Consider the following 25,574-nt stretch of genomic DNA (forward strand, 5'->3'; position numbering starts at 1 on the left):
TTTTATCTAAAACATTTATTATTAATCAAATATAACTTTTTTTTATTAATAATACAAATATTTATTATCATTGTTCAAGCTCAATTTTAATTTCTATGCACCATTTTCTGCATCTTGCACTTATATTACTATTAGAGCACTTTATACAAAGACAATGGCTCGTTTTGTTCTCCAGGAAGCATACAATTTGCATTCTGCATTGACCTTGTAAAATCTCTTGCTGAAATCTGAACTAATGGTAACTTGTCATGTTAACTGTGCATTTGGCTGGGCTCCCTGTCCACACCAGGTCCCAACCAGCCAACAAAAGGAGGGAGTTTATGACGTCCCAAAGCGACATCCAGTGAGTGGACCTGTGTGTGTTTGTTTATGTGACTATCCTGTGCCTCTCTCTGGCAAACCTTTCAATTTGTAAACCACCAAGCATCAAGCATGTTTCTGCTCCCTGTCTCGAGTCCCGTGAGGAGTTCAGCAGCTCTCATTTCCCAGCTTACAGTAAACCGCATAGGCTGTGCACTCTTAATTTACCCCCGGTGTTTGTGTGCGTTTTTTTGGCTGGTTGTGTATATGTGTGGTTTTTGTGTTTGTTTGTGAAAATCAAGTTGTTTGGGCGGTGGGCATTACGTGATTGGTCGGTTTTTGCATGATGTACGCTTGTCTTCACCCCATGATAAGGACAGCTGGTGCGTTCATGAGGGCATTCCAGCCTTGTGAATCAAGTTGACAAGAAAGTTCACCCAAAAAGAAAATTCTCATGAATCATGTATGACTTTTATTTCTTCCATGGAATACAGAGATTTGAAAGAAGAATGTGCTCATTCTTTTTCTTGCTATGACGGTCTTTTAAGATTTAATAAAAGCGCCATAAATGTGGCCCATATGATTCATGCACAATATCAGGCATAAATTCCAGTTAAACTCATTTTTTTTTTCTATATTCATATTTTTTTATGGAAATGAGCAACTAGAACAGTCTCCAGAGGGCTTCTTCTTTTGTGTTCCAGGGAAGTTTACTGTAAAAAAAAAATAAAATAATAGTAATAATAATAACAACAATTCTTCATTAGTATGTTTGTCTTGTTTTATAGTACACATATCTAAATATTCTTAAATCAAGATATAATTTGTGAAGAAAAATGAATATGTATATAATATAAAAGGATCAAAATGAGCTTAAGTGTACACAAGAAAAACAATTCTGGCCATGGGGTCAAAATATAAAAAATTCAAAGCGAAAAGATTTTTTTTTTTTTCTGACCCCATTCACTGTAAAAATTATTCTTATGAATATGTTATCACAACTTTTTATCTTTTGTCAAATCAACATAATATTTTGAGTTTCTGTTTATTATCCAATCTCCTTCATTGTATTAACTCATTTTTTTTTTTATTTCAATGAACTCAAAATGTTAAGGCAACCTTAAAACATACTTTTTTTTTTAGTTGAACCAACAATATTTCTTTAACAGTTGCAATTCTTTTTCTTGTTTTACGCAAAAACTCGCTCAATTTGGATAATAATTTTAGATCATAAGTCATTTTGCTTCTCAAGTAAATATATCTTTATTTAAGAATCTTTCGATATTTGTACTAGAAAACAAGACAAAAGCAGAGAGGAAGAACATAATGTTTGGAGTGTTAAAAATAACATGACAGGACATTAAATTTGGGTGAACTATTCTTTCAATGCCACATCATGAATGTCCGTGAATCATGCATGATTTACAATAATACATTTTTTTTTTTTTAAGTCTTTGCTTAAATGCTAGCTTAAATGGGTTGACAGATAAAGTCATTTAAATGAGAGATGGCAAACAATCTTCAACATTTTTTTGAGTTGTGCTCCTGCATCTGTGATCGGACTGTGAATGAGATTCAACTGGTCAAGAAGTTATAGTGAATTTTGCTCTCTCTCTTTAAATGGTGGATGATCTCTTGTCAGGCCATTTGGCCTCAACATTAACACTCTGTTATAAAGAAAGATGGCTGATCTTTTCATGCTGTCTGTATCTCTCTTGTGTTATAGCTGCTCTGTTCATTCAGTCTTAGCTCAGCTAAATGCCTAAAACCTCATCACAACACACACAACCCCTGCAAAAGTCCCCCGTACCCTGGAGTTGGTTGAGTCTGTCCTCAATATTCAATTGTTTGGGTCACTCCAGACCTGGAAAACAATGTTTGAGTTGAATTTCCCTCATCTCAGCCCTCATGTCACCCTGTGCCACTGTCTGGCATCTTTTCCTCTCGCCTCTTCCATCATGTTTTCAAACACCCACTCACTCTTTTCTCTCTTTCCCTCGCACATATTTTCAGCCGCCTTCCTCTCTCCTGTTTCAATCTAAGTCGCGTGGCCTCTTGATCCTGCCTTCCCCGGCCTTTTCATTTCTGCCGAAGCGAAATCTGCACAGCTTCAACTCATAAAATAACTCTTTCGGCTCTACGGAATTGGCTTTTGAACCGCTAGGCTGTAAATCTGTTTTGTGTTGTGCATCTGCACATACTGTACTTTGTGGGTCTGAATTTATTTATTTATTTGTATTTGTTTGCGCTTCTTTGATTTTTATTTTTTATTTATTTTTATTAGTTTTAAGCAGCATTTTGGGGCAAATTCAATAAGCATTTCGATACAATGAAAACATTGTCATTGTTTTTGGCACATGCACACTTCTATAAAACTAAGGTAGATATTGTGTAATGCACATTATAATTATACATTATTTTAATTGTTAATTCCAGTAAACATTTTTTTTAATAGGCATTTGTGTACTTTTTCTAGCTTTCATAACAGGACTGATTCATTAAATGACTATCAAATTTTAAAGACTAAAAGATTTTGTTTCGTTGTTTAGTTTTTCTTTGTTTTCTGTTGTTTTCTGTTAGTTGTTTTTCCTTTTCATTTGCTTACTTTTTTGTTTTGTTTTGCCTTGCTTTGTTGTTTTGTTTATTTTGTTTTGTTTTGTTTTGTTTTTTTGTTTTGTTTAGTTTGGTTTTGCTTTGATTTTGTTTTGCCTTGCTTTGTTTTGTTTTGCCTTGCTTAGTTTAGTTTTGTTTTGTTTTGCATGGTTTTGTTTTGTTTTTTTTGCATTGCCTTGTTTTTTTTCTTTTTTTTTTCGCCTTGCTTTGTTTCGTTTTGTTTACTTTTCCGTTGTATTTTGTGATTTGTTTAGTTTTTTGTGCGTTGTTCTGTTTTCTTTTGTTTTGCTTTGTTTTGCACGTTTAATAGCACGTTGTGTTTAATTACACATTGTTCAAAAGAAGTAAAAAAAAAAAAAAAAACGCAGTATGCCAGATCATGATATTCTGCCACATCCTTCACAACTGCAATGGACAACAGCGTCATTCAAAATGCATTTAGCACATATTTTTGGACCATGTTTGCACATTAATTAATTTTCAGATTTCCCTTAGAAAATATGAAATCATGCGGTGAAACAAAACAGTCAGTGTGCGCAAATACAGAACAATATCATATTCTTAGTAAATTCTCCTCGTTATATTTTTGCCTTCTAAAGAATTGACTTTGATAAACAGTATTTAATGAATCATTTCTTTGGATAAGTCTTTAGTGTTTTTCTCGTTCTTCTTTTTACCTCACCACATATTATTTAATTTCCTAGCTGTGATTCTCGGTTGGTTTCATGCCTGTGGCTACATCTCCGTCCATAATGAAACGGGCAGCACTAAAAGCACACAGGACACTGTGAAGATAATTATTCTCTCCGAGGGGACGGCTAATTGATAGTCTTTTTGAAGTGATGATGATAGAAAAGTAGGCTGATGGATTGTGGCAAAATAAACGTGATACTTATATTCACTCCCAGCCTCGTTCTAAATGTTGCCATGGAGACTGTTTAGTGTAAATACTGTTGTTTCGGTTATGGAATGACAATACATCATGTGAGTCATACTTTCACAGGAGAGGCAGCTTGTTATAATAACAGATAAGGAGGTAGTTATCAGCACTCGTGATATCCATCAGTAATAAGGTGTCAGCAGCATGCGACGCGCTTTGACTGACACAGTTCATCACTGTGGGGCCCAGCTGTCATCTTTCCCATTATCCTCAATGGTGATCCCCAAGGGTGTGTAAAGAGATTGATTTGATGGCATCTTTTGGGCTGGTAATATTACAGCCATTTAATTCAGCTACTGGCCGCAGTGTAGAACGGCAGTTCCAGCTCAATGACCTTCAAAACCAAACAACTTGAGACGAACACCATCACCCTGGAAACATGGCAGGAACAAATCAAATTTTAGATGTTTCCCCTTATTCGGCCTCGTTCGTGAAACACATGCAGGGAAAAACTGAGTGCAAAATGTAGATTGCTGCATCATTCAGAGTTCTGCTTATGTTTTATGAATGAAGCCCTTTTCAATGTTAGACAGCTGAACTGATTGCGTGAAGAAAGCTACACAACCCAAACCTTGATGATGCTTTCTCTCTTTCCCTCTATCACACTGCCTCTGCTTTCCTTCATGTTTGTCCATTCCCTCATAACTGCATTAGCAAATATAACATGTCACTAGCAGTGGCTTATTCCTGCTTACTTTTCTCAAACTGATATGACCACACTTCGATTCTTAAAGCTAAGCGCTAACATAGAGAGACTTTCAGACTTAACCATCTCATGTGTCAACTGCTTCTGAAACCTGAGCCACTGACCTGTAGTCAGTTCTTCATTTTATTGCATGTTTTACATGTACATGTCCAGATCTTGTGTGTTTATCTTGTTGTCAGTGTTAAATTTGGTCTTACTTGGTTAGCCGGATAGCTTCCCGGATTCCATCATAATGAAAAAGTTTTTTTTTTTTTTTTGTAGCAGAAATCAATGTGAATGTCTGTCAAATGTCGTTTTGTTTTTATTTTAAGGTGGCTTTTTAAAATGAACACTAAATTATATCACGGTTATTTGTATCGAATGAAGTACATGGCTGGAGTAGGCCTAAAACAGTCTTCAATCCAAAGATTTAGCAGATCACAGGTCATAGAAACGAAAACAACCACTTTACATCAACGAGACCAAACAAACAACTGAACGCAAGATAGAGAATACTGTATACTGAATACTATCACGCAGTGCAAATGAACGAACAATGAATAGCACATTTGTCAAAGCATTTATCAATCTTTGTTCTCATTAGTACTAAAAGCAAAAAAACAAATATTTTCGGTACATGAAATAATAATAATAGTAAAAAAAAGTTAAACTTATTTTATTTCAGCTATAGTACCCAGGAAACATTTCTCATTTCTGTTTAGTTTAAGTAGAAGTACTAAAATAACTAAAACTCAAACTAACACAATACTTAATAAATACTAAATAGACATATTAAAGCACTGAAATGAAAAAAAAAAACTGAAAATAATGTTGAAATTATGTTGAATGTTGCAAATGTTGGCATTAACAGTAATGTTCATGTTTTCATGTTAAGTAAAAGTAGTTAACTAATGTTAACAAATGGGACCTAATGTAAAGATACCAAAATAAGTTGTATTCCTTCAGTCACGTCTTCTCTGAGCGAGGGCTGAAGTGAAGAAAAAAATATGACACCTCCGGCTAACCAAGTAAATAATGTTCGAAGAAAGTAGTTCTTGGTGTTCTTTTCTATTTCATGGTCTACCCATCGTCCTCTCCTTTTAAATAAGATCCTTTCCTCGCCTGTGTTGCTTTTTCAGCAGCACAATATGTAAGATGGGAGCAGCTGTTGTTCATGGTCTTTTGCTCTTCCCATGTTATCTCAAGAGACGCCCATTTGAGCACATTATTTTCCCATTAAAGCCTGCCGGCAGCTGGTTAAAAATCATTTTTTTTGTTTGATTCCTCCTTCCACGAATTAAAGTTTGGAACTATGGGGTGGGATGCGAGTTAGCAAAGATAAATACAGTTGGTTCTTGCATTTGTCGGGCTCAAACCTGTTTAGAGATAATCTGGTAGAAAAAAAAAGCAAAAGCCACGAATTGATTGTGGGATAGTGAGGTAAACGTGTAACCTCACCTGTACAGGTAAAGCACCATCCATCTCATCTAATCCCACTTCACCTTCCCAAAACAGACCTCATTTTCTGTGTGTCCCATTTCATCTTTCATCTAACACCATGTTATCATTGCAGAACAAACATAACCAACCGATCGATCTCTTGGATCTAGACACTGACCTGTTGCTGGTCACCAAGGTAAGGTAGACAATGACTGGGTGAAGTTTCTCCACACCTGCCCTCAGCCTTCCCATGATCCTCCAAGTTGTTGTTTTGATTTCAAAAGCTCCTCTAGCTGTAATCTAGCTATAAAGTAATAAGTAGTGCACTATGGTCCACTGTAGACTTCAGTAGAGTCCCTGTAGAGGAAAGTAAATGTCACACTTCCCGCTATGAACAGTTTATAGCCCTTTAAATCCCCAGTCTCTTGCTTTTTTACTTTCTCCACTAGTCTCCTGGAAGTAGTCTACTTACTCATACCTGACCTTTCCTTTTCATAGTCAAATGACAGAGCTCTTTTGGATGACCGTAGTGTGACCCTGTTTAATAGGTCGGATTTTGTGTTCCCATGAATAAATCAGTCAGAGTTATTGTGTGTGCTGTTTTTTAATTGTTTTAACATTATTAGAGACAGGTGAGTGGACACTGTAAATGCCAGCATAACATGAGAGACAGGAGAGCAATTATTCTTTCATACAAAAAAAAAAAAAAATCCCTTTTGTAGATGTGAAAAGAATGTGTTGCATTTTAGGAAAGATCCCTGTGGTCTGGCCTCAAGCAAATGGCTGAATGAAAGCTTAGAAAAGCTTTTCTGTCATGCGCCAGTCACTTTAAAAAGCTCAACAAATTCTCAAACAACCCCAAGGACGTCGACACTCTTAGGCGAGTTTCGATGAATACAGTATGTTATGATTGTTGGTGGGTTTTCACTGTGAAACAGCACGAATATTTTAGTTATTATCAACACAGTACTAATAAATTAATAAAGGCTGCAGGAAATTCAGACATTTTGAGGAGCGAAAACCCGAAAAAGTCCTACGAAAGCCTAGTGGGACTGGCATCCCCTTGTTCAGCAGTGAACGCGAATACAGGATATATACCAAAATATTCACTCATTATCTTCCTTTAAATTAGCTCTTATTATATTATATTTTACATTGGTTGGTTGGTTGGTTGGTTGGATGGATGGATGGATGGATGGGTGGGTGGGTGGGTGGATGGTTGGATGGATGGATGGATGGATGTATGGATGTATGGATGGATGGTTGGAAGGTTGGTTGGTTGGTTGGTTGGTTGGTTGGTTGGGTGGGTGGGTGGGTGGGTGGGTGGATGGATGGATGGATTGTTGGTTGGTTGGTTGAGTGGGTGGGTGGATGGATGGATGGATTGTTGGTTGGTTGGTTGTTTTGGTTGGTTGGTTGGCTGGTTGGTTGCTTGGGTGGATGGATGGATGGATGGATGGTTGCTTGGATGGATGGATGAATGGATGGTTTTGGTTGGTTGGATGGATGGATGGATGGATGGATGGTTGGTTGGATGGATGGTTGGTTGGATGGTTGGTTGGTTGGGTGGATGGTTGTTTGGGCGGGTGGGTGGATGGGTGGTTGGATGGATGGATGGATAATGTGTGCTGTACATGATCGGTAGGTACAAGAAGTCATCATCATCTTTTATATGTTTTAAAGGCAACTCACTATCATTTTCATAAGTCACCTTTTGTATTCAAACCACTGCTTGCCCAAGGTAGATGCCCAAATTCTGTATATTCTGTGGCAAAGACTAGACTGTCATGGCAATGCGTGCTGAGGTGAAACACATCTGAATTTATGCTGGTAAATGTTCCTCTTTCATCTGCAGAATATCAACCAGTTAGAGCTTTTCGGAGACATGTCCACTCCTCCAGATATCACGTCCCCATCGGTGAGTGACTTCAAATGTAATGCAGGAATACTACACAATGTATACTGCATACTAATTAGGTAGCATGTAAACAGTATGCCATTTTGATGTAGTTGAGCTATGAACCAAGTGTATTTTTTATTTTTTTTCGAAAGCTTCTGTTTAGACTGCTGTGATTTTCCTCTTCCACAGACCCCAGCATCTCCGGCTAATACTCTGGACCGCACGCTGGCCCACCAGACTCCATCCGAACTGTTCACCCCCTTCAACCCTGCCTCGGTACCCTCAGGTAGGAGAAAATGTTGTGTGTGTACAGGAGAAAACAATACCAAGAAAAGAGATAAAGGAGACATGGAATGGGGCGGATGTGAATTAAGTAATGTGTCTGTCTAGTTACGGCTAAATAAGATGTCCCGTCCTTCTGCTGTAGAATATGAATTCTCTCATTACTGGCTGCTGTACTGATCTGCATGATAAATGCCTTGCAGAGGACACAGCGTCACCTCTACCTGCTATAGTGCTACTCTGTGTGTTTATGTGTGTGTGTTTATATCTGTGGGTGTTTGATGCCTTTTTAACATGCACATCTGTTCGGGAGTCATATCATACATTTTTATTATGTATTTTTTTCCCTGATGTCCACTTAGTCACGGATTTTTGCACCATAAAGGGGGAATGTTTCCTTTTTCATCACCATTTTCACCCCTCTCTTTCATTCTTTGATTTAATTAAACAAAATATACAGATTATTAAAGGAGTGGTTAAAATATTTGTTCACTCTCATCATGTCGTTTTAAACTTGTATGACTTTCTTTCTTATTTGCAAAACAAATAAAGATACTTAGAAAAATCTCAGTGAGTTTCTCAATCCATTGAAAATTAATGGGGTCGAATGTTGTTTCGTGCCACATTGACTTTGATTAAATGAATTAAAAACATTAAATGTATTATTTTAAAGTTATGTTTTGCAGAAGAAAGAATGTCATACAGATTTAAAACTACATGACGAAAATAAATATGATATCACTTTCATTTTTGGGGGGTGAACTACCATATACCTGAACTTGCCGGAACCAAGATTTTTAATAATGTTAATTAATCTAATTACAAACTTTTATAGAGTACTACTGACATTTTTAGGTGACTTTTCATCTTAGAAACATTATGGTAAAGAGAAAGCCATATGATAATTCTATGAAGAGTTCCCCTCAAGTAGCTTTTCCACAAATATTAATATAGAAGTTGAACACTGTCATCCACACAAGTACAAAACATCATCATGGTAACACACACGTACAAAACACTATCATGGTAACATTAAAATAATTCTATAAACATTTATTTGAACATAAGATGCAACATAAAACCTTAAAGAAAAAAAAATAAAATCCATAAGACTTTAGTTCATCTTTGGGACACAAATGAGGATTTATATTGAAATCTGACAGCTTTCTGTCCCTCCATAGACTGCAAAGTTAATACCACTTTCAATGCCCAGAAAGGTAGTAAAGACATAATTGAAATGTGACTACAGTGGTTTAAACTTATTGATGATAATAATAATTCTATGGAGGGGGTCACAAAATTCTCAGATTTCATCAAAAAGATCTTGAACGAAGGTCTTATGGGTCAACGCATTCTCATCCCAAGGCGTCATCTACCTGACAATTTTGACCATGCTTCAAAATCTGACGCATTAGGCACCCTTTAGCGTCAGTTACATGACGCGATCCTAGGGCGTCATCTACGTAACTGACGCTAAAGGTAAAACGTCAGTTAGATGACTCGGGTAGGTTTAGGTCTGGGGTAGGGTAAGGGTTAGACACGATCCTAGGGCATCATCTAACTGACGCTAAAGCGTGCCTAAAGCGTCAGATATTGAAGCATGATCAAAATGGGTTGAGAATGGGCTGTATGGGTTTGGAATGACATGAGGGTGAGTAATTAATGGCAGAAATTTCATGTTTGGAACTTTTGGAAAATTCTACAGAAACACTCACGTCATGATATTTGAACCAGTTATTAAAAACTAATAGCCCTTGTGCAGTGACTTTGCTCTCCCTGGGACATCTGTTCCAGCCAGATTGACTTCCTCTGAAACAGTAAACAGTACAGCATTGATATGTGTGGAATCAAGTAGTGTATCATCTGTCCCATCTGTCTTCAATTCTTTTCCCTCAGTCAAACTCCCCTCTGTGTTGTAAAATCATAAACACCAGATTTGACTCTGACACACCTGTCCTGTTGGGATTCTCACAGTTCAGTTATGATAACTTGAGCACATTTTTCACCTTTGTGGAATCATTCTGGATTTTTTCAAGTGAGAGTTTTCCCCAGAGTACTTCAGGGGGTCTGGTCCCGCTGGCAGTGTATTGTAAGTCATTTTCAATGAAACTTGTGTGTTAAATGGCATGTCAAATGGAACATAAATCATCTGAATGAGAACACGCTACTTAATTATGATCTTATTTAGGAAAGCTATGCTGTATTATGAACATGCTATATCAGTCCCTCCAGGATTTCACGATTTTTTTTTTTGTGATTTTTGCGATCAAAATGACTGATTTTGTGGTGGTAATTTCCAAAAATTTGTGAAAAAATGTGCGATTTATATATAACATTTACCATAATACTATTTAGTCCTTCCAGAAAAACGCTGAGTTTTTTTGTGATTGTTGTGGGCAAAAAATGTATTGATTACGCGGCCCGTTTTCTTTAAAAATGCAATGGAATATTGGGATATTTATGCAATTCTATGCGATGAAATTGCAGGAATTTGCAAAAATTGAGGGAACTTGCAAAAATTGCGGTTTGATGAAAAAGAGAAAAAAACAGTGATTCCCCCAACATCCTGTTCTCACTAGGCTAATGTAAGAGTCATTTCTTATTAATTCCTTTGATAAGCAAGCATACCACATCATAGAAAGTGCTGGTAATATTTAATTTCTCATCTTGTTTTATTTCAGACTGTAACGAGTGTAAATAAGGTGTGGCCCCTTTAAGAGCTGCACGCTCCTTGTTGAACTCTCTGCAGTGTTATATGTGCGCCTCGAACACCCCATGTGTGCGGGTAATTTCTGTTTGATGCTACTTCTATCTTATGTTGTTTATTAAGTAACGAAGTGACGGTAGAACGTGTGACAGACAGTTATACGAGTTCGATTTGTGAGATGTCAATCGCCTCCGTGAGTCTGTCTGCCGTCGCGTAATTGCGTCACTTCATAACGTTCCCATGGAAACAGGGGGAAACGGCTGCTCTTGTGTGAAGCAAACGCAACATTTTTCAACTTTCTGCTAAGATACATGTGACTCTTTTTTGCAACGAAAATGCGAGGATTATGAAATTATGCAAACCCCGCATATTTTGCACGGAAATCTGCAATTTATGCGGCGAAAGTGCGGGGTATTTGAAAAAATGCGGCCCCCGCAATAATATGCGGACTTTGGCTGATTTTGCATTGAATTCAGCGATCGCATAATCGCGTTTTTCTGGAGGGACTGCTATATTTATAATATAGCATGACTTTAAGATTTTATGAAGCAGTTAGTTACATGAAAAATAAAATGTAATATAATTATAAATAATCTAATTAATTTTATTTAAAAAAAACTTAATTCAATTCATTTAGCGCCATCTTTCTACTAGAAGATATAGCACTCCTCGACATGTCTGCAGGATACTGGAGATGTGCTTCAGGTTTTGCTTCCCATGTACCTGAATGACACTCCATAATTCCATCCTATTTGCCAATGGTGGATCCATTGCTCAAAAATGACTGCCGAGGGCCATCATGGACCAGTGTAGGGGTGCGTTGCTGTGATGAGACAGCCCATTGCTGCCTGACTGAATGATGGACATGCACAATTTACTTAAATTCACATATAGAACATCTCCAAGCATTCCACTCACTGGTCCTCGAGACAACCACACACCGTTACTGCAATTCCATGTGTCAAATGTTCCCATCCCACACAGCTCAATGACATTATGTTAGCATCATGAATTGAGGACTAGCTAACTACAAGAAAAAAATGCTGTTACATTTATTAGTGTGTGTGTCAATAGCTAAGCTGTTTTCAAAATTATATTTCATTCATTATAATCGCCAAGCCTAAACAAATTTACATGCTATATGCAAATAAACTTGGTTTCAGATGATTCTATAGATTCTTCTTTTAAATGGCTAATGTCAACACCTAAGTAGAGAAGCTGTGGCTGATTCTGGGTCATTTTTTCAAAGATGAAGGATCATCACATCTTTCCACAACTTCCTATTTTGTGAGTAACCCAACTACAGTTGATCTCACGCCTCGCCTATATGAAATATTCCAGACACGCTCTGTGTGTGTCATGTCGTAGAGATAAGATACGATGGGGAGTTTTATTATTTGAATCAGCGTTACTCATTGGAAAGAAAGAGCAAGATGTGTAATGAAATAAGCCTCAATGTGATATGAGTCAGACTGTTGTAATGGCCTCGTTTAAAGGGCGTTGCTATTCATTAAGCCCGGACCTATTGTGAGAAGTAATTACAATAGTTCATCTGAGCCATAAAGACCTTTTTCATTATGAAAATCTAGGTCATCTTTCCCAAGTCATCAAGAGAAATATGGCTGCCGCCTGAAAGTCCTTTAGTGAATGCTAAAGGTTACAACACAACATCGTAATGAGGTGTACGTGTTTTCCAAAGCATTTTGGCGGTAAATTCTCTTTCGATAGTTTGAAGAGCTTTGTGAACAGAAAGTCTCATTGTCTCCGTCCTTTAGGTTATGTGACGATGGGAGCCGTGCCACCCGCGTGGGCGCAGCAACAGTTCGCCGCTCAGGCTCCATTAGCGTTTGGCGTCCAGTCCACGGTGCCCGTTGCGCAGGTTTTACCGGGTGCTCAGCCTCTGATCTGGGGTCAAGCCAACCTTTTTCCTGCCACCCAGCAACAGTGGGCCGCAATGGCAGGGGCTCACTTTTCGCCTGCCGCTTTCATGCCTGCCCAGACAGTAGGGCCGCTTCCCGCTGCCATGTTTCAGACACTGGCTTCCATGGCAGTGCCCGCATCCTGCGAGACGCCCGCGGTGGCCATGGGCGGAGCCGTGGCAGGAACCTCGGGCTCCACGGCCTCCAGTCCGCAACACGGGGAGCGCACACTGCAGAGACAGGCTAAGATGAGCAAGGAGATGTTTAAGGACTTCCAGATGGCAAAGCCACCAACCATGCCTGCCAGGAAGAGCGAGCAGCCTAGCCTGTCCTGCACCACAGACGCTTTCACCAGCTATTTCAGCAGAGTGGGGATGGCGCAAGACACGGACGACTGCGACGACTTCGACATCTCGCAGATGAACCTCACGCCCGTCACCTCCACCACGCCCTCCACCAACTCACGTGAGTAGGACGCTTCAGACATATGCCATAGTTTTGACTCAAATTTGGGACTGGTTATGTAAATGCAATCATAGAGGGGAAAACTAGTTTAATACACATGGTCAAATAAAATACAATATTGCATTCATGTCGATTTCATATGGAAATGTTTTACTTCTCCCTATTTAAGATGTATATGGGTAATATGGTATACAACATATAAATGTTGAAGTTAGATCAATTTAAGAAAAAGTTTTACTCCCTCATACCATATTATCCCTAGATTTCTTAAATAGGAAGACATAACATAATTGGGGGCTCGTCCGGGATTTGTATAGAATTTTCAAGAAAAGTTTCTGTTAAACTGTTTTAACTGTCAAGTAAAAAGTGAAAAATCTTGAATTCATGTGAGTTTTACACATTAGCATAATAACCCTTTTTTATACAAATATCATGAATTATTCATTCATAATTATCATTACATTTTTGGAAAGTTGCAACCTCAACTTAAAGGATCAATTTAGTATTTTAAGAAATCTATTGACTAAGGGATTTTGATCCACACTTTTAAGTTTACATGCATAAGTTTTGTCACATTTATCATGACTAATTCAGGCAAATTTCTAAATTAATTCACCTAAGTATACATTTCTCCAGTTTCGAGGTGAAATATTTTTTTATTATTTGAAGTTGGAATGAAACAAAAGTCTTTTCTTCCTAAATGTGATGTATATCCGAGTGACAGCTTCTCAAAGTAGCATAAATATAGGGCGTGACTTGATTTTAAAATCTATAGATTTATATTACTCTTAGATATATTCATACGTATACATATATGAATCATACATATATTTGAATCATATATATATATATATATATATATATATGAGCAATATCACACTGCATATGCAAATGTAGCCAAAATATTAAGTTAAAAAAATTAATTTTCCCCTTAATCCAAATCAGTTTGCTCTGGAACAAGTAATAAATTAGACCAAAGATTGCCCATTTGATATACCCCAAATGAAGTATATCTCATGTTTAACCATTATTTAAATACAGTAAGAGCCAGCGGCAAATTCCCAAAGGATTGGCGGAGATTAAGCTGTTTTTTTTTTTTTTTTTTTTTTTTTTTGCGGGTACATGAGTGTTAAACGGCCACATATAGCCTGGCAAAGCGCCTTTAAAAAGCCTCAAAGCCTTTAAAACAAATTTTAAATCATGTGCTATGTTTATATATAGTCACATATTTGAGGTCTAAGTAACTACATTCCAAAAACTCTTATATCTACATTTTGTGACACAACAACAGTTTTTTTGTTTGTTTTTTGTTTTGTTTTTTTTTAATATGGTGGATTTGCTCGGCCGTAGACAGCCGCAGTAAGCAGAATGATACAAACATCCAGTGCTGATATTGTGGGAATATCGCACGTCTCGGCACCAATCAGATTGGAAAACCAGAAAGAATTGTTGTATTAATATAATATTTTGATATTATACTGTATATGCGCTATAGATCCTTTTATGAAAAAATGTGTAACACGACATTAAATTACATTTTGTTAGTTCATGCATTACTTAAACCCAAGACCTTGACATTGTTAACATCTTGCTCTATTGGTTGAGCACAGGAATGCCTCCACAGCCACGGGACGTCAATCGACCTTTCACTGATGTCTTAATTATTTATTACAATATAGTATTCATTTAAGGAGGGTTAGCTAGCTTCCGCTTTTTTTCAACATTTAAATTATTATAGTTTGGCACTGGTTTGAAAACATAATATTTACCTGCAATTTTCCTTTTTGCTTCACAAAATGTGTTTCTAGGTCAAGTGACGCAAAATGATGTCACATATGCAAACATATTAGACCTTCCAATGTTTTAGAATTATGTGAATTTATTTATACTTATTTTTTTTATACTTTATCTATTATTTATACTTTATTTATAATATTTCACTCTTGATTTAAGAGGTTGGTCACAGTTGGGTTAGGTTTAGGGATCAGTATAGGGATATGGTTTTATATCAGGGATGTTGTTTCAGGACCAATAGAATCACATCATTCTTTAGCACCATAAACCCTGAATACACCAACAAAGAAAACAAATCTCACATAGAAGAACTTGGTATCTCACCACACGCCTTTCTCTCACTCTCGCCTCTCTCATCGCAAGCCCTTAAGAGTGCTGACATGGCTAGAAAGGCTTTATCCGTTTCCTACTACAGAACTTTAAACTCGCACCTCATCCCGTCTTTCATCAACACATCCTTTTTCACTCAGAGGTTGAAAGGTGGGCTTTGATGCTGTTGCCCAGAAGGCATTGTCTTTAGTCAGCGTGAAAATGACAATTAGTACTGCGGTGGGGAACGACGGCATAGGGAAAGAGAGAGTCAGTCACAGGCCCAGCTGTGCTTCTGGCGAACAGTGTAATTATCACTGATCTCTAGGGAGCCTTGTGCTGTGTGCTGGGCCTGTTTGGATCATCTCGCTCCTGTAGTGCTAATTATTGCTGGGATGGAATGCCACACCGTCCCACGTTTGCGCACCGGCAGGCCGTCTGTGAGAGACATACTCATTTATTAGGTGTCAATAAGGGATTTTGATCCACATAAGACCCTTTCTAACAAGTTTTTGGCTTAAATGCATGCGTTTAGTCAAACTAATCATGACTAGTGCGTGCAAAACACAAAATGCATTCCCATAGGTACAAATTGTTCCAGTTTCGAGACGAAATATCCACTGAATGGTGAAAAAAGGGATATTTTAAGATAAAGGTACACTATGTAACTTTTTTTTGTTCAACATTTTATACAAAACATCAGCATTCCTTCTTCCAAAGTTTGTTTTTGTCTTACCCTGATTCACTATGATAAGCCTAATAAGAGCCCCATTTTAATGATCTGAAACGCAAGTAACTTTGTGGCCGGGTCTTGGGCGCTGCTGCTTTTTTACCAGCGGGATGAATGACTCTTGCGCTCGACGCAAGTTTAAAAGGGGTTGGTCTGAAATAGCTTCATTATTCATAGGTGTGGTTTGATCGTAACATGAAATAAACCAATCAGAGCGTCATCCAACATACCCTTTAAGAGATGTGCGCATGTTGCTTGGCGAATTGTTATTATTATGGCGAATTTACCCGGCGCGCGCAAGGAGCGTTCACACCCGAAGAGATCGACGTTCTTGTTAGGGCCGTGAAAGACAGAAGTGACGTTGTATGGGGATAGGAGTTTTTTTTTTTTTTCCTGGTTCTTGACGGACAAACTAATTTGTCAGATGTCCTTATATACACATGTGTCTTGCCACTACAGGGCAAACAAATCTGATCCGTCATTACTACAATTATAGCCTGAAAATGTTGGTAAATGTGTAAGCTAGATTTAGGCCTACATTTATTACATCTTCGTGGACACCACAATGATTTCCCTCATGTGTTAATATTTTTCCTTGTTACAATATATAATTTGCAAAAATAAAAACTGCTGCATCTGTGTTGATGAGAGAATCAAAGTGTATGCGCTTTGTGCACTCGCTACATAATGGCCATGCGCGAACAACGCGCTATGAACAATGCAGTGGCGGAATTGTTTTCTGGAACTGCAAAACAGCACTTGGGATTGTTTGCGCTGAAACACGCCTTTTTTTTTTGCACCGACCCGCCCAGGGAGCGCAAGTTCATTCCCTGGTTTACCAACGTGCGTCTGTGTAGGGAAAAGCCCGCTTTGCGCGTGTTATGAATCACGTGTTATGGATCCAAATGGAACGTGTTTATTAGGAAGCAGAGACGAACAGGCAAAGATCAATATCACAGGCAAACAGCAGTATCAGAGGAAATCTAGGGATAGTCAGTAGGCAATGGTCGAGGCAGGCGGCGAGCAGACGGGAGTCGGTATCCAGGCAGAGGTAAGTAATACAGGAAACAGGCAGACGAGAATAGAGATCAGGACGATAGAAAACCGGGGCAATGCAATACTTCGCAGAGAAGTAGTGTGTGGAAGTGGCTTTTATGTGCATGTAAATGAAGTGCAGGTGTATGGTGTAATCTGTCCATGGAGGTGTATGATGGGTAATGTAGTTTTGTGAAGTGATCAGTCTGATGTGGAGTGCCCTCTGGTGATCGTTACAGCGCGGGTGCAAAATAGGAATTATACATTCAGTAGTGTACGAAGTCACTAGCTAACCGGGTGCAAGATAGGGCCTTATAAGTGTTTATATTTTATGCTTGTCGGGATGATTTTTGGGGAAATGCGGTTACATGAGCCAAAAGTCTCTAAAATTGCGTAGTGTGCGTAATGGTAGACATAGACTTCATTTTTTTTAAGCTTCAGGCTTTTGGCTTCATTCCACCCTGTCAGACGAGAACAAACTTCTTTGATATTTTGAGCTGATTTTAGAACATGCGTCATGCGTCTCTTAACAACGAGGTGCCTGTTTGATTTTGTCAAATCCAAAACGCAACCTCCGATGAGATCATAGCATTTTCTGATGTGTTTAAAACACTTGAAGCACTTTGAATATAAATTCTGTGAGTTTGTGGGTTCCCGTTGAGCCGGGCTCATTGCTAGCAACATGCTAGAGCTAAAAAAGAACTACAAAAATATTTTTTAGTACGGTGTTTCACATAAAATTAAAGCTGTGTTCCAAGTCTTCAAAAGCTTTTTGATGGTTTAGTGGAAGATACAGACTTTCAATGAGAGTAAAAGTCATAGTGCTTTTAGTGCCACCATGTAGACATTTCAAATGAAAACTGCAACAATTTTAGCTGCACTAATGCATTTTAGCTTTTGGAAAAGCATATCTGTTTTATTTTTAACATAAGACTGGGTTAGGTTATTTAATTTGAATGAGTAAGACTTCCAGCGTTAGCCGCTTCCAGTTATTTTAGCTAATGAATTCACAGGACATATCTTACAGTACGTGTTGAAAAATAAGTTGGATACATAGTCATCAACGGTCATGTTTTTTTCTCTTGAGACCAAGTAGAAAAAGTCCCATAGTAAACTTAAAATGAGAATTAAAGGGATAGTTGAAAATAATTTTTGATATGTTTTAGCTGTTCAATTGTGACATTTTTCAGTCAAACTGTCTATCAGTCATACACTGGAGGCTAAGGGGGTCTACCAAAAAGAATGCACAGAGAAGTTAAAATTAAACATGATTTAATGACTCGTAAATGTAAGTACACATTGATGGCCTAAGACACGAAACGAGCGGTTTGTGTGAGAAAACGAAAGTTAAGCTAAAACATATCAAAAATTAATTTCAAAGTGAACTATCCCTTTAACGCTTCACAAATTTCCTCGGCTGAATGCAACACCCATCACTGAGCTTTGAGAGCAAAAGGCTCGCTGAAGCAGTTTAAGGTTGCATGAGCCTAAATAGAAACATTGTTTTCATGTATAATTGATCACAAATGAGCCTTGTCTTTAATGTAAGTGTGAAAATTTCAGCTCCCTTCCTGTAAAATTGCAACAGATATTTAGTTCTGGTAGATATTCATCCCAGCGGGTGAAAAACATACTTGTACCTTCTTAGCGTCGCCCAACGACACATCAGACGCTTTATATAGTGCTATAAACAAATGTTAGATTTACTCTGTTACTAACCATAACTCTGGCCTTTTCTCTCTACAGCACCCACCCCGGCCCCCCGGCAGAGTTCTCCGTCAAAGTCCTCGTCCCACGCTAGTGACCCGCCCACCGATGACTCTTTTGGTGAGGCAGAGGGCAGCCCTAGTCGGAGCGGGGAGGAGGATGCTGTAAGTACTGCGGATTGTGGGAAATGTAGTTTTTCAACAATATCAGATTTAATCCCACATGTGCTTTTTTTTTAAACAAAATACAATCAGAATCAGAATTTTGTACTCCTGTCAGAACTGACTTTATGAATCCTTGCAGACTTACATGATTAATATTGTTAAAATAAAAATACATATTGCATATCCTTATGAAAACTGGAGTATTAGAATAGAGCCTGATTCTCCCCTACTGATTTTAATATTTATATCTCATCAAGCCAAGTCAGTTATTTCCTCATAAGGAATATAACACCTTTAAATAAAGGTATTATCCAAACGACCACCACTTTTTAGACTAATGACGTAAAACAAAAATTCTGACATCCTTTACTCACCTTGTGTTGTTCCAAACTTAAACGACTTACTTTCTTACTTCCATGGAAAACAAAAGGAAAAACAGTTTAATAATGTACTGCTCACTCTCACTACTAGCTTTAGATTTTATCCTATTCAGAGGTGTGGAAAGGATATAAAAGCATCATAAAATGGTTTATATAGCCTGTCTGCTGTATTCAGAGTGTTAGCATGGAAACCATGTTTTTGATTTGTGTTATAAAGCAATTAAAATCTTCATTAGAGTTCATTATTTGCATTTCATGGACATCAGTCTTTTTTTGCAGTTCACAAAACTGGTTTAAATTATTAATTCATGGATTGGACTAAAGTTATCAAGTTCAAATCAGTGATTGAGGCACAGTAGCATTATGAATAATACATTTCAATATGTTTTTCACTTATATCTGCTTCAGAAGACATCATATAGGCTATGACTGAATTATGACAAAAATGTAATTTTGGGTGAACTATGAACATATATACACATCAGTGTTCCACTGTATTTCATAAACACTCACACACACACCCCTCTCTCTCTCTCTCTCTCTCTCTCTCTCTCTCTCTCTCTCTCTCTGTCTGTCCTGATCTCTATCAGATATGACTCATCAGAAAATGCCATGGAAACCTGGCTAGTGCTCTTTCTCCTTTCTTTTATATTTCAGCTGAACAAAAAGTATAATTAGTCCTTGTGTGTGTGTCTCTCTACTGAAATGGCATTGGGCTCCTAAATCACTTACTCACTACACACCCACACACACCGCCACGAGGTGTTACGAGTGCAGCCATAGAGGGAATGTTCATAAAAATCCAAAATGCTTTAGTCTAAAGTCTTTTATGCGGTAGTACAATACAGGACCCTTTTTAACAGTAGGGTTTTCACTGCTCCGGTAATGGGCACATGTGTGCGGGAACTTTTGAATACATCAGTGTGTGGGTGGAATAATAAATGTATTGAATAGATGGATGGACGGATGGATGGTTACTTTTTTACACATTTACAGCATGCGTCCGTTCTTACCGTTGCAAGAAAAAAATATGTGAACTATTTGATTTACTATGGATTTCTTCTTTCCTGCTGCTTTATACAAGCTTATTTCCTGTCACTTTTCCTCTTTCTTTTCCCCAAATCTATTCCTTTTCCCTTCTCCTTCTATGCTTCTCTCTCTTTTTCCAGGCTGGAGACTCCCAGCAGTCTCCGGGTGCGAGTGAGCCTCAAGCAGAGCCTGAGAGCTCAGAGACGGACAGTCCTCAGGTCGGTAGCTAGATAGCGGCAGGTCAGGGTAGGTATCTGTCCTCTTTTATTCCCCCTCTTCTTCGTGTCGGCCTGCTCCAACCATGACGTCACGTCAGCACGCCTTCACCCGTCCTCACCACCATTACATAGACCCACGCATCGTGGCCGTGTGTTGTGGTGCTCTTTCTCTTTATACTTTACACTTTTTCTACTCTCTATCTTTCTTTGACTGCATTCACACACAGTCAGTGTACTAAAAGGTGTGACTCTTGATTTGTCCTGTTTGTACTATTACAGATCTGGATTCAGTCCTCTATGAGATTTGTCCACGAATGAGATCTTGATTTATGTTTTTAACCCAAGTGACATGGTAACCATAGTTTAATGATAGTAAATACTTTTTTTTTTTCATTCTGAACAAGGACATTTCAGCCATTTTCATGATGCCTAGGACCCTTAAATATGATGGTCCACTTGTGGGGGAATCCCTTTCTAAATTATAAAGGGAGCTAAATATTAAGAGTGATATTATAAATATTTAAAAATAATTGATAATTGGGTTTTATAAAGTAAAATCTAATTATTAAAATATTTGGAAACTTTCTTTAAGCTTCCGTTAAGTGGCATATTTAAATTAACATTTTTTGTTGTTGTTTTACAATTTTAATTTATATATATATATATATATATATGCTTTATATATACCATTCAAAAGTTTTTATTTTATTTTTATAAATTAATAATTTTTGACATCAAGGGTGACTTTAATTGATCAAAAGTGACTGTAAAGACTTCTACAGTGTTACAAAAAAAACAAAAACATTTTTTTATGCATCAAATCCAGAAAATGATCACATGAATAAATCACATTTTTAAAATATATAAAAACAGAAAACAGCTATTACAAATTTGTAATAATTTCACAATATTACTGTTTTTAATGTATTTTTCATCAAATAAATGCAGCTTTTGGCTAGTATAAAAACCTAATGAAAACCTAAACCTGATAATTCATAAAACTACTGTACATGCTAAATAGGTTTTTTTTTTCCTTCCTAAAGTCTAAATATATAACTCAATGGAAGCTTGTTTCAGCCACGGTATAAAACAAAAAATAAAGTAACTTTTTATCTCACAATTCAGACATTTTTTTTTCTCAGAAGTGATAAAGTCGATTTTTGAAAGTTAAAAAAAAATTATTATTATTTTTTTTTATTTTTATTTTTATTTTTATTTTTTTCATTTATTTTTTTGCATAGTGGAAAAGCTTCCATAATTATTGTCAATAGAATAAAATAATTGTGAGTTATCTTTGCATTTCTGACTGTAGAAAGCAGAATGAAAGATTACATTTTGCATCATATTAAAATCGTAACCTTGACAGCTATCCTTTTCTGCCTTCCTATATGTATAGTGTAACTGTACTTAATTACCACTCCAAACAGGACTGACAAGTGTATTCCACTACTGTGTGAATGTGGCCTTATTCTTCAGTTTCTTTCTCTGTCTTTCGCTCTCTCTCTCTCCGTTTCTCATCTCGCCGTCCCTGCCTGCTGCTGCTGCAGTCACTCTTTCGCTGGTATGCATCTCATGGGAACATGGTTTATATGCTTTTATAGTGTAATTTTGTTTTGTTTATGACAGAGTATGAGTGAGTTTGTGTGTGTGTCCCTTTAATCCCATAAAGCTTCCTGATGTGTGAGAGTAGCAATGCTTTTGAATGTGTTTTTTAAACAGCGGGGTTGCATTGCATACCCATGAACATCATGAATGATCCACATCTAAGTATCTGTGTTGTGTCATTTCCAGATATACAAGATGTTTTTTATATTGTCACTCATCACAGCAAAACTGTGATGAACTGATCCGAACCGAAGTAAAAGGAGGTCTGACACGCAAACTAGATCCTTTTTTATCTTTCATTTCTGTCATTGCGACTAAAAGCATAAAATAATGCTGGTGCTTTAAACATTTCAGCTCTTTCATTCTCTTTCTGTTTATCTGTCTACACCTAAATTAACTTGCAATGCAACATACAGTATTACACAACTTAAAATGAATTGAATGATATTCCCAATCATTTCTCAATGATTTCAAACAAAATACATGCAAATAAAAGACTTGCCCAAATACTTATCACATGAAACAAAGTAGCACCTTGATTTCTTTTTTGAAAATTTGGACTTCCAAAATCCGAATGGCCTCGAAAGTAAGGTATCGCTCGATGGTACCTGTCTGGAGGAGACATGAGCTCATCAGGATGAATCATTAATGAAGGGCTCCGGGAGCCAGAGGCTTGTTTCTCTGACTCTAGGAAGACTGATGTTGCACACTCATCTCTACCTGCCTAATGATGAATGAAGCACTGATCCCAACTGAAATATTAACACACCTACATACACCCCCTATAAAAGGAAGGAAAACTGGTTCCTGGTTTGGTGGGTAAAATCTTACCAATATTTGGATGTGATTTTAAAACATTCTTACAGAGATCTTGAGAGGTTTTATCAAAGGTTAAGATGCGATATTATGCCCTTTTACAAAGTCTTGTTTTGGGGGACTATTAGACTAGTGCTGCGTCCGAAATCGAATACTTCCCTACTATATAGTATGTGAAAAACAGTACGTGAGCAGAGTAGTATGTCCAAAATCATAGAATTCGAAAAACAGAAGGCGAAAAGTACCCAGATGACCTACTACTTCCGGCGAGATTCAGAAGTGCGCATACGATGGACACATTACTATCCCACGATGCCACGGGAGAGGAGTTGTTGTCGTTATATTTGAAAATGGCGGAAACTTGGCTGTAGTTCAGGTGCAGTCATTGGAATGGGCTCTTTAAATTTTCTCCCTGTTGTGACAGCGTATGTCACGCGACAACAACATGGCGCATGTAGTACGTCCGGACTCATTCATTCTACCCATATTCATACTATATAGAACGTACTTTTTTAACGGTCTCAAAGTACGTTCTTATTTAAATATAGTACCTACTCACATAGTATGAGATTTCAGACTCAGCCTAGGTTTTCCTGCTTGAATGTTGAAAAAAAAAAACGTTTTTTTTTTTTTTTTCACATATTTTACATTGCTGCAACTCTTCTCTTCAATATCTGTCAGTATCGTTCTGGGGTGTGTTTATCGTACAATGACGTAACTCGCTGCTTCACTACCATAGTATGATGCATCATTGAAGAAATCGACTAGCTAGTCACAACTGTTTTCCCGAAACCGTATTGTCGCAAATTGGTCGTTCAACCACATTGGTTAATGATGTCACCCACTTGATGGAGTAATAACATCAAGATCGAATTCAATCAAATAGCGATTGTTTGTTGGAACTAAGGTTTCGGGAAACACAAACTCGTTGAACTGCTGAAAACGACATAACTTCCAACAATAGTTGGCTAACAATGCTCTTGGGAAATACTCCCCTGGGGTGCGTTTCCCATACAATGACATAGTTCACTGCTTCACTACCGTAGTACGATGCATCGTTGGAGAAATCAACTAGCTAGTCGCGACTGTTTCCCGAAACGCAAAGTATCGTTCAACCACGTTGGTTTCACACGTGGTGGAGTAATAACTACTTTTAATGAAACTGTTTGAGATCCAATTAACGCTAGATTATTTTTTAATATAAATCACAGACATGTCATCTGAGGACTATTTCTAATTGTTCTCAGTTATTTTGCTTTATTACCAGACTCAATATTGAGCTCGTTCTTACATAGTAGAGCACGTTCGCACATGCGCACTCTTCAAACACGGTACTTTAAATCTTTTGACAAACTAAAAGACGTAAATTACATTTGTATGTATTTTAAATAAAAGGCACCGATTGTACTGAATGTCAGCTTGCTTATTTTGCTCAAGATAGGGATTTATTACGTCCAAATGTCATGCAATATAGAAACGATGCCTCTAACCACAGGTCGAGAGCTGTCGTTCAAACCACACAACTTTGCGATGCTGTTTGCGAATGTTCGTTGGAAACGATGGTTTCAGGAAACATCGACTCGTTGAACTATGATGATAACGACGAAACTTGTGACCATATTGGCTAACAATGCTTTTGGGAAACGCAGCCCTGTTTCTGTCTCTATGAAGCCCCTCCTTCTGAAAAGCTTAATGTGCTCTGATTGGTCAGCTGGAGCAGTGTGCCGTGATTGGTCAAACGTTTAAAGAGTGTTTTCAACACACTATTAATGCAACTCAACCAGGCCTCGCCCCTTTATTTTGCGCTTGCCTTGATCAGAAATGATTAAAATAATGAACGTGACTTGTTCGTTCCTGGAAGAAAACTCAAGAGTACTATCGAGGCGTTTCAGAGAGTTCAGAAACCGTGCTTACTGATATAGGGACTTGTTCTGTGTATGATCCTGGTATGATATTGTCTCTTACAGTGCATTTTGCTACAAAAACTGTATTTTAAATAGTTTACAAAAATAAGTCAAATAAATAATTTGCTCTCGTTCACACACATCTATGGAATGGACAAGGGGGAAAAAGTACAGGCGCAATCAACGACAGCGATTATTAATGACAATATGTCAGAGAACAGAGCTGTTGGAACTGTAGGTGGGGGATTTGACAACTGTAATTACTTGTCTATCAAACTCTTGTTTTGCTAAGCCGAAATACACAACTGGAAATAAGTTGAATAGAATATGCATCTGTAATTAATCATTTTATTTAGCGAGGAGAAACGACATATTAAAATTATCAAACGGGAAAGTATGCGTCTAAAACTGACTTTTTTCCTCTTGCATTAAGTCATTCCAAACATAATGGCAATGGATGTCGGTAGGTTTACTTTAATGACAAGGAAAGCCCGTTATAATTGACCGTTTGTAGAAGCCACACCCCCTAGTTATTGTTACTAAGCCAGTCAAACCAATGGTCAAACACGACCAGCTCGACAGATTGCCATGATGGGAAAAGAAATACCCGTGCGTGTCAGTGACCTTTTTTG

At 37.6% G+C, this 25,574-nt stretch overlaps 1 protein-coding gene across 14 annotated transcripts in view; it reads left to right on the plus strand.

Annotated features, from left to right (window-relative positions):
* The window catches only part of dab1a (DAB adaptor protein 1a), a 454,080-nt gene that overhangs the window by 422,819 nt on the left and 5,687 nt on the right, over window positions 1-25,574 (plus strand). For 4 of the 14 annotated variants that reach the window (XM_089118509.1, XM_039691911.2, XM_089118513.1 and 1 more), the window contains 7 exons: window positions 290-343; window positions 6,112-6,174; window positions 7,834-7,896; window positions 8,068-8,164; window positions 12,643-13,251; window positions 18,866-18,990; window positions 20,540-20,645. In XM_089118509.1, coding sequence (XP_088974635.1) covers window positions 290-343; window positions 6,112-6,174; window positions 7,834-7,896; window positions 8,068-8,164; window positions 12,643-13,251; window positions 18,866-18,990; window positions 20,540-20,629 — 1,101 coding nt within the window. In that variant the 3' untranslated portion in view covers window positions 20,630-20,645. The remainder of the gene's footprint in view (window positions 1-289; window positions 344-6,111; window positions 6,175-7,833; window positions 7,897-8,067; window positions 8,165-12,642; window positions 13,252-18,865; window positions 18,991-20,539; window positions 20,646-25,574) is intronic. The other 10 variants (XM_039691914.2, XM_089118515.1, XM_039691915.2 and 7 more) reach the window with 6 other exon arrangements.

The sequence above is a fragment of the Pimephales promelas genome, chromosome 13 (genome assembly GCF_988280905.1).
Source record: "Pimephales promelas chromosome 13, fPimPro1.hap1.1, whole genome shotgun sequence".
Lineage (NCBI taxonomy): Eukaryota > Metazoa > Chordata > Actinopteri > Cypriniformes > Leuciscidae > Pimephales > Pimephales promelas.